This window comes from Plasmodium sp. gorilla clade G2, assembly GCF_900097015.1.
Source record: "Plasmodium sp. gorilla clade G2 genome assembly, chromosome: 9".
In the NCBI taxonomy this organism is placed as follows: domain Eukaryota; phylum Apicomplexa; class Aconoidasida; order Haemosporida; family Plasmodiidae; genus Plasmodium; species Plasmodium adleri (nom. inval.).
In genome coordinates, this window is record NC_041701.1 from 215,204 (window position 1) to 231,565 (window position 16,362).

Genomic DNA, 16,362 nt, shown 5'->3' on the forward strand with positions numbered 1-16,362 from the left:
TATTAAAAATAAATTCTATAATATGATTACATGATGTAATATAATAAAATATACATGTAGGTTCAAAATTTTTTAATTTACAAATCATTTTCTGAAGTAAATGTGTTAGATTCTTCTAATAATATTCTGTCACTGGAACTGTCTCTTTTTTTTTTTTTAGATTTTTTCTTTTTAGGTTTTTCTTTATCTAACTGATCAAGTTTTAGAGAAGATTTATAAAATTCCATACCTTTTTTAAGATTTGAAGATCCTTCAGCTTCTTCTAATTCTTCCATTTCTTTGTATGTATTATCTTCACCTTGAGATGATGATTGATCTTTGCTTGCTTTAGATGTAGATTTAGTAGAAGGGCCTTCTGAACCTGATAATTCATCACTAGTAGATGCAGTACTTGCACTTCTAGATTTTTCTTTTAATGGTCCCATATATTTGTATAATTCTCTTTCTAAATCTTGATCCTTGGTTTTTTCTTCTAATATGTCTTCTTCTGAAATAACATCTAAGAAGTGGGCACTGCTTTGTTTTTCATTAACGTGATGAGCATCTTCATCTACAGTTTCTTCATATGCAGCTTCATCCATAGTCTGTGGTTTATCAGTTTCATAAAGAACGTCTTGTTTTCTGTAACCAATACCATCATTAGATGTTTCTAATTGTACAGGTATTTCTGATATTTCTTCTAAGTTCTTCTTCTTTAATTGTTCATTGGTCTTAATGAAACTATCGAAGTTGTATAAGGCAGTGAAAACTAAAAAAAAAAAAAAAATTAAAAATAAATAAATAAATAAATATATATATATATATATATATATATATATATGTATATATTCCATAGATTTATATTTTACAATTATAATATATATATGTATTCACTCATTTTTTCATAAAATTATTATGCTCATTTCTTATTAATTGTCTTACCTTTTTCTCTAGAGAATATATCGGAACTTTCGAAATCCAAGTACATTGTACGCATTTTATCATATCTTGAACTTTTCAATAAGTTATCTATACCCTTTAATATACGATCTACTATATTTGGATGTATCATTCTTGATTTTATTAATTCAAATTCTTTTGGATAGAAACATGCAAGTTGTTCATAATAATATTCGTTGATATATAAAACTGAGATAATAGATATAAAATAAAGAACGAATTTTTCAGAACCCTTATTGTAATAAGTTACTAAAAATTCTATAATTGCATATTCAAAAAATGGACTGCTAGGATTTGAAGATACTAAATTTGATAATCCTAAATATAATGATAAGAATGTTTCAGGAATATAAATATTTCTTCTGTATAAAACTGATGGAACGTGTAATGAGGCTTTACTACAAGCACGTGAATATCTTATAGCTTTACTATTTTTATATAAAAAGTTTCCTTTTAATAATGTTACACTCTTAAAAAATTTATGGATATATAATGAAGTATATCTTGTTAAAGATATCATACTTTCCATATTTAATAATTGTCTAACTATATTATAAGCTTCTACATGAGTAGATATTAATATACATAAGATACGGAAACCTCTGTGTATATCACTCTTTTCAGGTTTGCCTGTAGCATCTTTTGTAAGAATAAATTTTTCAATAATCTTACATAACTTTTCGGCAGCAATACCTTTCATTGCTTCTACATCTATTTCTAAATCTAAACTCTTTCTTACATTTTGGCATTGAACTAAAAATTGTAAAAAAATTAAAATAAAAAATATATATATATATATATATATATATAAATATACATATATATAGTTATTTATTTATCCATTTATTATATATGGTACATTCATGAAATAAATTAGTACATCATCCACAGGTTATATTATTCACTTATAAAAAAATATATATTTAATAAATAATTTTATTTCTTACTTTCACTGTTGTCCTCTTTAAAGCTAAAATCGGTAATATTGTGACTCAATTCCTTAACTGAAAGATGAAAATTAAAATAAATAAATAAATAAATATGAATATATAAATATATATATATATATATATCATGTATAAAATCCTTTTATTAAAGCATTTCTAGGTTTCACAAATATTTCATTATGTATTTTGTTATTTATAACATAATATATTCTTTTATAATTCTTTTCCTTTAGCATACCTGACACTGGACTAATGGGAGCTCCACTTTTTTTAAAAACGAAGAAGAAATTATATAATTTATCTGTAAACAAGAAGAAACAAAACAAGAAATTTATAAAATAAAATAATAATTAAATAAATATATAAATAAATATTTTTACAATAATGATACAGAGATACACAAATATATATTTATATATTTTAATAAAACATTTGTCATTATATACATATATATATATATATGTATATTTTTATATAGGATATATTACCAAATATGCTGTATGTGTAGGTACTCAATTTAACAATTTCTTGAAGTTCAACATTGTAATATGGATTGTTAGGTATATCATCATGGAATGATAAGAAGATCAAATTTTTGCTATTTAATTTCTTAAAACATTCTGTATCTAAATTTTGTACACTATCTAAATAATTTTTTGGTTTATATTCATCGAATATAGGTACATTCCATACTGATTGAGGTTTGATTAAAGTAAAATCACTGTTGTTTACAAATTTTTTAAAATTATCCAAGTAAGGATTCTTTAATGTTTCAAAAAGGAATTGTAAATGGTCACATAAATCTGCAGAAGGATGTTTACTATCTATTTTCTTTTCACATGTTTTTCTAAGAAATTCATCAATACATTTTAATATATTATTACTATTAGCACATTCTTTAGTATAATGTAATTTTATGTTATAAGTTGGACATTGGACAGATATATCATTTGTATTTTCATTTTCTATGATAACTTTTAATAATTGTTTTCTTTGTTCATCTTCAACTGTTGAATATAAATTTTTTATAGCTGTCATTTGAGAACCAACAGAAGAAAGAAAAACTTTATATTCTTCTTTATTTAATTCGTATTTTAAAAATTCTCCACTTTCACCATCTTTTATATTAGTTTTTATTATTGGGGGTAATATACAATATTTGTGAAATTCTTTAACTGGGAAATATGTGTATTTACCTTGTGGTTCTAAATCACCAAATGTATATGCAAAATATAATCTTTGTTCTTTATCAAGAAATTTCATAACAGGATTTACAAATGGTTCTTCATATTCTTTTAAAAATTCAGATACCCATGATCTATTTAAGCAAGGTGTAAAATTATGTATGTTTTTATCTTTAAGATGTTTTGGAACTCGAAATTTCACAGATAAATAATGTTCTACGAACCAGTAAAATTGTTCAGGTTCATCCACAAAATCTAAAAAGGACTACAATAAAAAAAAAAAAAAAAATAAAGATATAAAAAATTTACATACAAAAATACATTTTAATATTCTCATATTATAAATATATAAAATGTATTCATATAATATATATAAATAAAATAAAAGGCGTACACAAAAAGAATAAATTATATATATATATATATATATATTTATATATATGTATATATTTATGGACACAATATTTTCGTGTACACATTTATATAAAAGTAAAAAAAAAAAAAAAAAAAAAAAGTACACCTTTAGGAGTACAGTCAATATAATAATTTTTTAAATAAAAAAAAAAAAAAAAAAAAAAAAAATTAACATTCACATATATATGTATGTCCATATTATGCATCATTTAATTCTTTTATTCATTTCAATTTCTCTTACTCCAGCGTCTGGACCATTTCCTTTCAAATTATAATAAAGAGCAAAATTACAGTCTAACAGGGTTTTTAATTTCTTTGTTACGAAACCGGCGAATACATCTTTTCCCCAAACTATAAAAAAATAAATTAACACATAAATATATATATATATATATATATATATATATATATGTTATATAAACAAATATAAATGCACCCGTACAATCATTTTGATCTAGTGTACTTTTTTATTAAAAAAAAAATATATATATATTACCCTTAACGGTTGAAAATGATAAAAAAGTAATAATAAAAAATGTTACTAAATGCTTACTACGCATATTTTTTAACTATATCATCCTAAAAAAAGGAAAAGACAAATGAATATAATGTAAAATTAAGTTCATACATACATATATATATATATATATATATATATATATTTTAATATATAAGTACACATTTTTATTTGGTCATTTTCCTTTTTTTACCTATAATATTATTTTTATTATGTTGGTCGTCTTATTTAATATATATTATTATATATAATATTATAAATTTTTTTTTTTTTTTTTTTTTTTTTTTTTTAAAAATTAAATCAAATCAAATCTAAAACCAAATATTAAAAAATTATAATATTCATATTATAAATATATTATTACAATATATCATATGAATATACATATATATATACATAAATATAATTAAAAATTAAAAATTACTAAAAATTAAAGCATAGATAATGTATATGCATTATTATATAATGTATTCTTTTGTTAAAACACAAACAAAAAAATTATATAAATTATTAAATAAAAATACTAAAATCTTAAAAATCTAAATTACATTAAACATATATATTTTATATATATATACATATAATACATATTTATGTATATATTTTTTTTTTTAAAGAAAAATTATAAAATTTTGGTCAACACAAAAAAAAACAAAAAACAAAACAAAAAAAAACAAATTATAATGAACGAAAACAGATGGAGCAATTAATTATACATAAGAAAAAAAAAAAATGATAACACAAAAGTATGGCAATAAGTTTTTTCTTCTTTTTTTTTCGTTTTTTTCATGTTTTCCTTTTTTTATCATTTTTTATTCATGTTTCTTTTAATTTTCATTTTAATTGTAAATTTATTATTATTTTTTTTTTTTTTTTTTTTATTATTTTAGTATGTATTATATATACATATATTATATATTCATATGCGTGAATAAATCTAAATACAGGTTTTTAATAAATTTAATATATATGTATTTTTGATGATAATATATATACGCATATAAATATATGTGCTTAATTTTTATTTCTGCACTAAGGATGTATTATTTTTTAATTAATTGATGTGTAAAATAATATAATTCCCTAAAATATATATGAAGTTTATAATAATAATATTATAATTTTTATTGTCTTTGTTTTAGCAAAAAAAAAAAAAATAAAATAAAATAAAAATAAAAAAAAAAAAAATGGAAATTTATTAATATATATATTTTTTTTAATGCACCAGTGTGCACTCTGGGTACGTATTAAATTAATTAAAAATTAATATATACATATATATATATTAAATATTTATAATAATATATTGTTTATATTATTATAACGTATATTTTATATAACATATTTATTTAAGGTTAAAAACAATGTTTATGATTTTTTTTTTTTTTTAATTTAGACACGCTATTAATTTTTCGGGTATGGTATATATATAAGTCTATATATATATTTGTATACACATATCAAAATGTGTATATTAAATATTATATTTAAATTTAGTTCCCAAAAAAAAAAAAAAAAAAAAAAAAAATAGTTCCATTCCTTTATTGTGTATATTAACATATATATATATATATATAATATAATATAATATTTATGTGTAAAAACACTGGTTTAATTTTTTTTTTTTTTTTTTTTTTTTTTTTTTTTTTTTTTGTAGAACAAAATTCTTATTAAGTACTCAAATTAAGTTTATATATATATATGTACATGAAAAATATTTTTGTTATATAATTTATGAGATATTTGTTTTCTTTTCTTTTCCTTTCTCTTACTTTTTTTTTTTTTTTTTTTTTTATATATTAAAAAAAAGGTCACACAATGAAAGTCTTAAATTTTTATTTTTTTCTTTGTTTTACATCATTTAATACTAAAAATATTTGTACTGGAATTGTAAAACAAGATATTAAAGGAACAAAAAAAAATAAAAAAAAACATCAGGGAAATATGATATAGATATATATATTATCCCTTTTTATATTTATAATTCATAAAAATTAAAGTGTGATGACTTTTAACCAATCGCTTATTTAATTCATTTATAAAAAAAAGAAAAAAAAAAAAAAAAACCTTAAATTGTGTAGTTTATAAAATAATTTATACTAAAAAAAAAATAATATACTATATATATATATATATATATATATATTTGTATATATTTATTTATTTTTAATTTATTATTTATACCATATTCATTTTGTTGTAATTATATATATATATATATAATATTTTATTTAAATCCAATTTATGCTTATATATGAGCAAAAATTGTCTATATGAAAAATATGAATAAAAATTTAACAATTATAAAATATTTCATTTTGCTTTTAAATTTATTTATTTTATATAGTTCAATATGTTATGATTAACCTTATTATATTATATACAAACAAGTACAATTAAATTTATTAATTTATATACTTATACATATCGTTTAATTTATTTATTATTTATTTTGTGTATTAATTATTATATATATATATATATATATATATATATAAATAATATAATTTGTCTTTATAATTATAACTAAATTTACATTTTCGTATTAATTTGTATATTTTATTATTTTTTTAATATATATAATGTATATATAATTATTTATTCATTTATTTTATTCATGTTATACTTAATAAAAGTATTATATTATTTATTATATTTGTATTACCCATTTATGATACTATTTTGAATTAATTAAAAAAAAAAGAAACAAACAAGGAATTAATTAATTAAAGTATTGATTGATATATATATATATATATATATATTTTACTATGTATTATTTTGTAAATATTTCCTTTTCATTTATTTTATTAAATAATATAATTTAATATTATACACATATATATAATATATAATATATATATATGTGTATTTTTTATTATTTTTTTTTTTTAATGCATACTTATATTTTGTTTGTATTTTATTTTATTTAATTATTATTATTACACACATATAATAAAAAAATACACGTATTTTTTAACGATACCAAAAAAAAAAAAAAAAAAAAAAAAATGATAAATAAATAATAATAAAAATAAAGACAATTTTTAGAATATATATAAATATATTTATGTGTATTAATCTTTTTATTTTATATATCTTTTACGTAGTCATAATATAAAATAAAAAGAACTTATATACATATAATAGTAAATGTAACTAGCTGTATTCTACATGAAAAAAAAAAAAAAAAAAAAAAAAAGATAAAAAAAAAAGAAAAAAAAAAAGTGTATATTATAAAACAAGAAAAAATTAAAATATTACAAAATAATATTATTCCGAGTATATTTTTATTTTTATTTGTAATTTATTAATTTGTTTATGTTTTTTTTTTTTTTTCTTTTTTATATTATATTATTTTATATTTTTACAGATATCTTTAAAAAAAATGGTAATGTACAATTTACATATAAAACATTAACCATTTATATGTAATAAGTGTATTATAATTTACATATTATATTTATAAGTCATAATATATTTTTATTATTAATTAGATAATATATATTATATATATATATATATACATATTTTTATATTTATATTTATTTATTTACATATTTGTATATATAATGTACGAATTAAGCAATAAATACATGATTGATGTGAAAAGATGTATAAAAGTATATAGAACATGTCTTATTTTACATGTCATTCTAGCCATATTACAATTGTTGACCCCTAGACCATTTTTGTTTCTTTCCCATTTAGTAGTAGTATTTATTGGGGTTGATTGTTTTTGTTCTTATTTAACATTTAAGTATTTTTGTTTTACTGTTGTAAATATGATATGTGGAATTAGTGACTTTATTTGGTTACTTTTCAAATGTATAGGTAAAAATAAATTTCAGTGGCTAGATCCTCAACATTATTGGAAAATAATTAATATGGATAATATATTTCTTGAATTTTTATCAACGTCATTACACTATATGATTGAAGATAAAGAAGGTGATGAAGAATCACCTCAAAATATACAAAAGAAATATGAATATATTAAAAACTTTTTTAAATTATTACCAATACAAAGAAAAACATTTGCATGGAAAATTTATATCGAACTATTTATAATTGTTATAGGAATATTTTTATATTTTATTGGATCATATACTAGTTGGCAGTTATATAAATATTCTTTAAATTATAATCATAATGATCTTATATTTCCTAATTATCATTATGGTACTTTTCACGATGAAAATAATAAAAACAACCCTTCACCACAAAGTGATTTTATACCTTTCATTGGACAGCCTTACAGAATATCTGACTTTCTAGAAAAAAATTAAATATCTCAAAAAAAAAAAAAAAAAAAAAAAAAAAAATCAAACACAACAAATATATACATATATATATGTATATTTTTTTTTTGTTTTGGCTTATCTTTTTATAAATATATGTGTAGCATTTATGTTACATATATTACATGTTTTTTTATATATATTCTTATTTTATAGAAAAAAAAAATATATATATATATATAAATATATAATATATATATGTAAATTTTTATAACATTTATAGGATTTTTTTAAATGTATTATATATAAACACACACTTTATTAATTTGAAATTATATTTAATCTTTTGATTATATTATAATATTTTTTTTGTTGTTTTCATCATTTATTTATTAATTTATTAATTTATTCTTATCTTATTATTATTTTATTATTATTTTTTTTTTTTTTTGTTTATTTTACTTTTTCTTTTTTTTTATATTAAAAATTAAAAACGCATAAAAAATTCTATCCCATTTGGATATTATAATAATATACTTATGTGTAAGTATATTTTTCCTTTTTCTTTTATTTTTTCACATATAACTTTAAATAATATTACTTTTAAAAATTGGAGATATATATAATATTTTTCATTTCTTCCATTACATATATATATATATATATATATATATATAATTGTAAGTCGTAATATTTCTTTCCTTTAATTCAATTAAGTATAGTAAAGAAAAAATAAAGAAAAAAAGACATTGAATTATACATATGCAGGTAATTATAAACTTATACATAATGAAAATTTCTGAAGTGTCTATTTTCTAATCTTTTTTTATATATATGTTTTCTTTTTGATATTTTCAAATGACATATTAAAAAAAAAAAAAAAAAAAAAATAGTACAAAATATCACATATGTTATAAATTCGTAATTAATTTATTAACATCTGTATAATATATATATTATCGGTGTTATTATTAAAGTTTCAAAAAGAATCATGTTTTCTTCCAATTATCCTAATATTTTCTACGCCTATATAGTAAATAGAAAATATTTACGATAATGGCCTTATAAGATTTTATATTTAGATCTAATAAATATTATTTTATTTTATTTTATTTTTTTCATTTGTAATAATTATTCATTTTGTAGATCAAAATAAATAAATTGAAATTTATATTTTATTGTTTATTTATATTATTGTAAATTCATATAATATTAATTTACAATTAATTATACTTTCTCTCTTTTATCAAAATAAAGAAAAAAGAAAAAAAAAAAAAATTATGGAGAAGGATGTTGTAGATGAACCCATTAGTTTAAAATTTTGTTATGGGATTAATAATTCATTAAGTAGCGTACACATTATAGAAAGAACAAACAATAATAAAGAAGACAAGAACAATGTTGAAAATATCAAAAGGGATGATAGTAGTAAGAGAGATGACCATGCGTATGATGAAAATATATACCCATTTAATAATAACGATGAAAAAAACAACCCTAAACATATAATTTACAGCTCAGATAACAACATAGTTTTGTTAGATGGAAAAAAACAAATATTATTTAGAGGACACTTTAATAAAATTTCAAAAGTTATAAAAAGTTATAATAATGAATACATTCTATCATGTGATAAGGGATTGAATTCTTTCATAATATTATGGAGGGTAAATGACACTTCCTTTTTAGATCCAATAAAAAAATTTTATTATAACTGTGCAGAAAATGAAAAAAATGGAAGACATATATATTTCAATAAAAAGAAAAATCAAGATGAATGTGATATAAATAAATTAAATGATAGTACGATAGACGATACTACCGATGATGGTGATACCATAAATGATAATGTAGGATATGAATGTATAGATATAAGTCATGATAATAGATATATATGTGCATTAACAGAAGAAAGAATATATATCAAATCCAGTACAAAGTATGATGATGAAACGGGAGAAAAAGGAAAAAATAAATATAAAACTAAAGAGTGTACATTAATTAAACAAAATAAAGGGAATAAAAAAAATGATATTTATTATCAATATATTATAATTTTCGATATAAATTCGATAGATCATCCTATTGTATGTACTGATAAAATATATGGAAAAGATAAACAAACAAAAATTAGATTTAATAAAAAATATGAAATAATTTCTAATAGTTCATCTAAATTATATATATACAATTTTCAAAAGAAATATAGACAAATAAATCATTATAGTCCCTCATTATATAAAAGTAATAAAATTAATGAACAATTCATTTTTACAGACACATGTTTTGTTGACAATACAACAACATTATTAACAGGTACTACAAATGGATACATAATTGTTTGGGATTATAGTTCTATATTTATAAATAAAACAAAACATAATATTAAACAAAGGGAATATCAAAAATTTTTAGAAATCCAGAAAAATGTATCCATAAATATTCTTCATAGTTATGGAGATTTTATAATTCTTGGATTAAGTGATGGTAGTGTTAAAGTATTTGATAAACAATTAAAATGTTATGCTTGGTTTGAAAATAATCAAATAGGATCTATTAAATCTATATCCTTTCAATTATGTGATTTTAAAAAAGATTTCTTTTTATGGAAATCTTTCATTATATTTTCGGATAAAAATATTATTAAAAAAATTTATCCAAATAGTTTTAATAATCAAAATAATACTACAAAAGAAGATCAAAATTTGTTATATAGCACAAATCATGATTCTAAGAATGTTCATACAAACTTATTTAATGATTCTCTTCTTGAAAAATATAACAAAAACAAGGACAAATTGTATATAAATGAGCATCATACAGACAAAGAAAAATCAAATATAAATATAAATATAAATATAAATACAAATGACAGTCAGTCATTTTCTGAATTAAGTAATAAATTTACCAATATAAATAAAAGTAAGAAGGATAATAAAACATATATGAATACTCAAGAGACAAACCAAATATATTATATGCCATCTAATCAACTGAATAATACACCTACTAACGAAATAGTTTTACATTTTAACAGCTCAAGTATAAGTTGTATTTGTGTTAATCCAATTAACAATGGTAATATAATATATATAGGAAATGAAAATGGATTAATTGAGATATTTGATTTTGAGAAGAATGAAAAATTACATAGCATATATTTAAAAGACAAAGAAATTGTATCTATGATTTTTACGAATAATGGTAAAATTTTGTGTGTAGGGTGTAAATGTGGATTTATTCATTTAATAAATTCAATTACTTTTGAAATTTTTTTTAATAGTAAAGATATGAAGTACGAAATAAAATATTTATATTTTAGTGAGGATGATAAGATATTCCTTTCTTCTGCAATACATGCAAATATTATAATATATAAAAATGATAGCGAAGATATATATGATTGGAAATATACATATAAAATTAGTAACAAAAATAATAATAATAATATAACATTTAATGACTTACATATAGTAAACAAATCTCCTACTGAAAATCTATATAATATTGTAGGAATAACAAATAATCGTTATATCATTTTTCATTATTACAACTTCAAAGATAATACAGTAAATATTTCTTATATGAATATCGAACAAATTTATGTACCAACTTGTATATCAGGAAATTTATATTTTTATAATAGAAACATTATATGTATATGTAATGATGGATCTAAACTTAGATATATGGATTTAGAAACAAAAAAAATAATAAAAACTATACATCTACCATTTAAAGAAAAAAAAGTTCAAAAAATGCTACCCCTCGTAATGAATGAAGATAAACATAATAACGATAATACTTTTAATAAAGACAATGGAGATAATAATACCATAAAATATAAAAATCATTTTGATAAAAAAAATATTTTTTTATTTGTATTAAATGAAAAAATGATTGTATTTACACAAACACCAATAGATGCAAATTGCTTGAGATATATCGGAGGAATTATATGTAGTGGAAATATAAAAGATGTTATATCTAAAAATAATAATATTTTTATATTAAGTAAAAATAAAATATTCTATTATCAAATTCATACAAGCATATTAAAAAATAGTATAGATATTCAAAATAATAGTTTACAAACTTTTATTGAACAAATTGGAGGTACAAAAAGTCCTATGTATAATCAAATAATGGACTCATTCTATTATTGTGAAATTCAAAAAAATAAATATGAAAAAAAAAAAGAGAAATATAATATTAAAAAGTTGTTAAATATTCTATCTATAGAATATATATTTGCTTCTATAAATATATTCTTATCTAAATTTGAAATACAAAATATAATACAAGAGTATCATTTTTATTATAAATACGTCATAAATTTGTTAAAGAACAAAGAGGATTCAATAAATCATGTAATTCATATACAAGATGGTCAACTTATTAATTATAAGACAGACAATGATATACTGCTCAATAATATGTACTTTTTACAAACAAACCACACAAATAGTAAAACAAAAAATAAAATCAAATGAAATGAAATAGTAATAATACATATGCAATAATATATATATATATATATATATATATATATATATTTTTATTTATTTATTCATTTCCTTTTTAGATATGTCTGGACTAAATAACTCAAATTCTGAACAACACATTTTAGCTCAAAATTCCATGTCGAAAAATTTAAAAAAAAAAAAAGAAAGTGATTTATATACAAAAAATATAAACCATACTAATCATAACAACAATACGAACGAAAACCAAGAGGACGTTAAAAATACAGATATTACTAAAGAGTGTGAAAATATATATTTCAATATCAATGCCTTTATTTATACATATTTTAATTATATAACGGAAGAAAATACAGATACTGACGAAATTGTTGAAGATATTATAAATTATTACAAAAATGAAAATAAAAAAGCAAAACTGTCATTCAATGATCTTCTAAATATATTAAATAACAATGGAGAAATTATGGATCAAATGGAGTTTAAAAGAATATTTCAAATTTTTACAAAAAAAGACGAATCATTTGATGAAAATGAGTTCTTAAATATGGATATATTAAAAGAAATGCTAGAATGAATAAACCAAATATATACAAAAAAAAAAAAAAAAAAAAAAAATATAAATATATATATATATATATATATATAATACCTGTAATTACTAAATTTGCCTTTTTCATAATTCTGCTTTGTTATCCCTTGGTATTTCTATATCTGTAGTAAAATCATACTCAATTGTTGGTATGACCCCAGATATAAATTTTAACAAAAACAAGATATACAAATCATGCCTAAAAAGAAATACATACATATACACATTTATTCTCTTTTTTTATTCATTTTGTTATACAAAAAAAAATATATTTTTATCTTTATTTTTATTCTCTCATTATCACATTTTTGTTATATTATTTGTTTATTACCTTGGTTCTTTTTCTTCACTTATCCAATTATTTACAACATTCAGAATTGCCTCTGCGTGCCTTAAAAATTAAAAAGCATTATAAATAATTATAATAAAAGAACGAAAAAAAAAAAAAAAAAAATTACATGTTGTACATTTAAGCAAAAAAATAACATATATTTCTTAATTACTTGCATGGATGTATAGATGCTGTCATAACACCAGTACATGGATGAGGATCATACTAAATTAAAAAAAAATAATAAATAAAATAAAATAAGTATTTTTTGATATATTGTTCTATAAGTAAGATACTAGCAAAATAAAATCATATAACATAATAAGAAATACAATATTATTTTTATCTTAACCGTGACTGTTTTGTAACTATAATCTGATAATATGTCCTCAAAAATCTCCTCTGATTTTAAAGGATCTCCATTCTATATTAAAACAAAAAAAAATTATATATTATAAAAAATTGGGTATAAATACATACATATATATATATATATATACCTCATTATATCCAAAGAGCCATATTCTAGGTGTTTGATAATATTTATCGTACGTTATACTAACATCATACGTACGTATTTTCATAAGATCTATATATATATATAAAATAATAATAATATAAAGGTTTTGAACATATGAAACATATTATATAAATCTATTACATATTTAAACAAGTATGGTTTTTATATTTTATATATCAAATTATTATAGTAAATTTATTTTTAAAAGTATTACTATCATGCAATATATTCTTTGAGTAACAACTTGTACTATTAATTGATGCAGGATCATGTTCCTATGAAAATAAAATATATTAATATGTAAATAAATAAAAATATATATATAAATATATAATTAAGTCATATATCATTATATTTCTTATATCTTTATTTTACAGTAATAAGGTTATTTTCCATATAAAAATTGTTTATATCAATTGCTTCATCGCAATTATCGTCTTCTTCTTCCTCTTCATAATTATAATCCTGTTAAATTTTATATGAAATAAGAATATATATATATATTATATGTCATACATGAAATTTTTTTTTTTTTTCTTTTGTACATTTTTTTCATTCATTGTGTAGGTATTATTAGGTAAATCTACAAAAAAAAAAAAAAAAAAAAAAAATTAATTATATTATAAAAATGTATTAATTTTAATATATATTGTATTTATTCAAAATATATTTTGATGAAATTATACACATATATTCTTCTAATATTGTGAACAACTTAATATATATTTTTCTTTTTATTATTACATTCATATATATCTGTGGGATTGTTATCTTCTTCATAACTTGGGAGTAACCATTCATTATCCACAATTTTCTATTTAAGAAAAAAAAAAAAAAAAATAGTAATAAATTACACATAAATAAATGCACACATACATATATATATTTTGTTTTATTACCAAATCGTGGACTATATTTTTTAGGTCTTTTATTCGCTGTTTACATGGAACATTTTTTGTAATTAAAAATTGCTTGTCTTGTGGTAAATATGGTACTACCCTATCTTTATCGGCTTCTTGCCTAAAAAAATAAGGAATAATTTATATATGGATATATGGTTAAATGCGTTAATTTCTTTCACAACGACATAAGATTTTGTTCCTATAATATTATTCCCATATGTATTTATATTTTATTAATTTCTTTTTCTTTTTTTTATTTTTTTACCATTCCCATGTTTTAAATTTATACACTAAAAAATCTCCAGAATCAACGAATTCTGAGGGGGTTAAGGTACCTAAATTATAAATAAAGTTGATTATAAGTGATTATCTTTTATATATTGAAATAATTTTGTTTTTATATTATAAATACTTAATTTAAGTTATAAATGGTTACAATCATATACATTTGATAATTTACAACATTATAATAAACATACATACATATATATATATATATATATTATTAGAAAATAATATATTTATTTTTTATATAATTATACCATTTTTAATAAAAGTAGATGTATTATTAACTGTTTTAAAATATGAATATAGCTTTCGACAAGTATCTCCTATTTTATATTTTACATTTATTTGGTCACTCATTTTATAATTGAAAACGATGAAACTTTTTTTTTCTTTTCTTTATTGTATGTGAATATAAATATAATAATATATAATAAGAAATTAAATATATATATATATATATATATATATATATATATATATGTGTGTCAGACCATTTTTTATTTGGTGCAAAATATACACATGTTTTATTATATTTCATTATATGTATATATATATATATATATATATATATATTACTTTAATTAACAAATTAATGGGGGGATAAACATTAATATTTGAACAACCCGTTTACATTTTATAATTAATATTTTATTTTTACACAATATAAAAAAAAAAAAAAAAAAAAAAAAAAAAAAATGTACATATATATATATATATATCAATATTGTTATAATAATACAAAAAAATAAAAAAAAGACGTCAATTTTGTATAAATTAAAATTAAAATTTTTTTAAAGTATGAACCATTTAAAATATTCCTCCTTTTTTGAGAACAATAAAAAAGAATATTTGAGTAAGTGAATTATACATAAATTGAAAAGTTTAATATTTAAAAGAATAAATTATTTTGTATATATAAATCATTTATATATTTTTTTGTTTTATTTTTATAATTAAATTTGTATCGTAATATATAGGTTGAGAAATATTTAAAATGTTACCT

General features: G+C 18.5%; 4 protein-coding genes across 4 annotated transcripts; 2 read left to right on the forward strand and 2 right to left on the reverse strand.

Annotated features, from left to right (window-relative positions):
• Positions 1–77: 77 nt before the first annotated feature.
• On the reverse strand, positions 78–4,044 carry PADL01_0904400 (high molecular weight rhoptry protein 3; the record flags this gene model as incomplete). The annotated part of the gene is made up of 7 exons (XM_028681707.1): positions 78–748; positions 922–1,692; positions 1,887–1,943; positions 2,125–2,187; positions 2,375–3,335; positions 3,726–3,835; positions 3,981–4,044. The coding sequence occupies 7 exons, from the start codon at positions 4,042–4,044 to the stop codon at positions 78–80; spliced, it is 2,697 nt and encodes an 898-aa protein (XP_028538058.1).
• Positions 4,045–7,573: 3,529 nt separating this feature from the next.
• PADL01_0904500 (conserved Plasmodium protein, unknown function) lies at positions 7,574–8,290 on the forward strand (the record flags this gene model as incomplete). The annotated part of the gene is made up of 1 exon (XM_028681708.1): positions 7,574–8,290. The coding sequence occupies one exon, from the start codon at positions 7,574–7,576 to the stop codon at positions 8,288–8,290; it is 717 nt and encodes a 238-aa protein (XP_028538059.1).
• Positions 8,291–9,522: 1,232 nt separating this feature from the next.
• PADL01_0904600 (conserved Plasmodium protein, unknown function) lies at positions 9,523–13,303 on the forward strand (the record flags this gene model as incomplete). Its single annotated transcript, XM_028681709.1, has 2 exons — positions 9,523–12,709; positions 12,828–13,303. The coding sequence occupies 2 exons, from the start codon at positions 9,523–9,525 to the stop codon at positions 13,301–13,303; spliced, it is 3,663 nt and encodes a 1,220-aa protein (XP_028538060.1).
• A 99-nt stretch (positions 13,304–13,402) lies between these two features.
• On the reverse strand, positions 13,403–15,716 carry PADL01_0904700 (autophagy-related protein 3, putative; the record flags this gene model as incomplete). The annotated part of the gene is made up of 12 exons (XM_028681710.1): positions 13,403–13,517; positions 13,650–13,709; positions 13,822–13,874; positions 14,002–14,073; positions 14,150–14,238; positions 14,384–14,444; positions 14,545–14,634; positions 14,715–14,752; positions 14,914–14,983; positions 15,069–15,189; positions 15,337–15,406; positions 15,614–15,716. 12 exons carry the CDS (start codon positions 15,714–15,716, stop codon positions 13,403–13,405), a joined length of 942 nt encoding a protein of 313 aa, XP_028538061.1.
• Between the last annotated feature and the right edge of the window lie 646 nt (positions 15,717–16,362).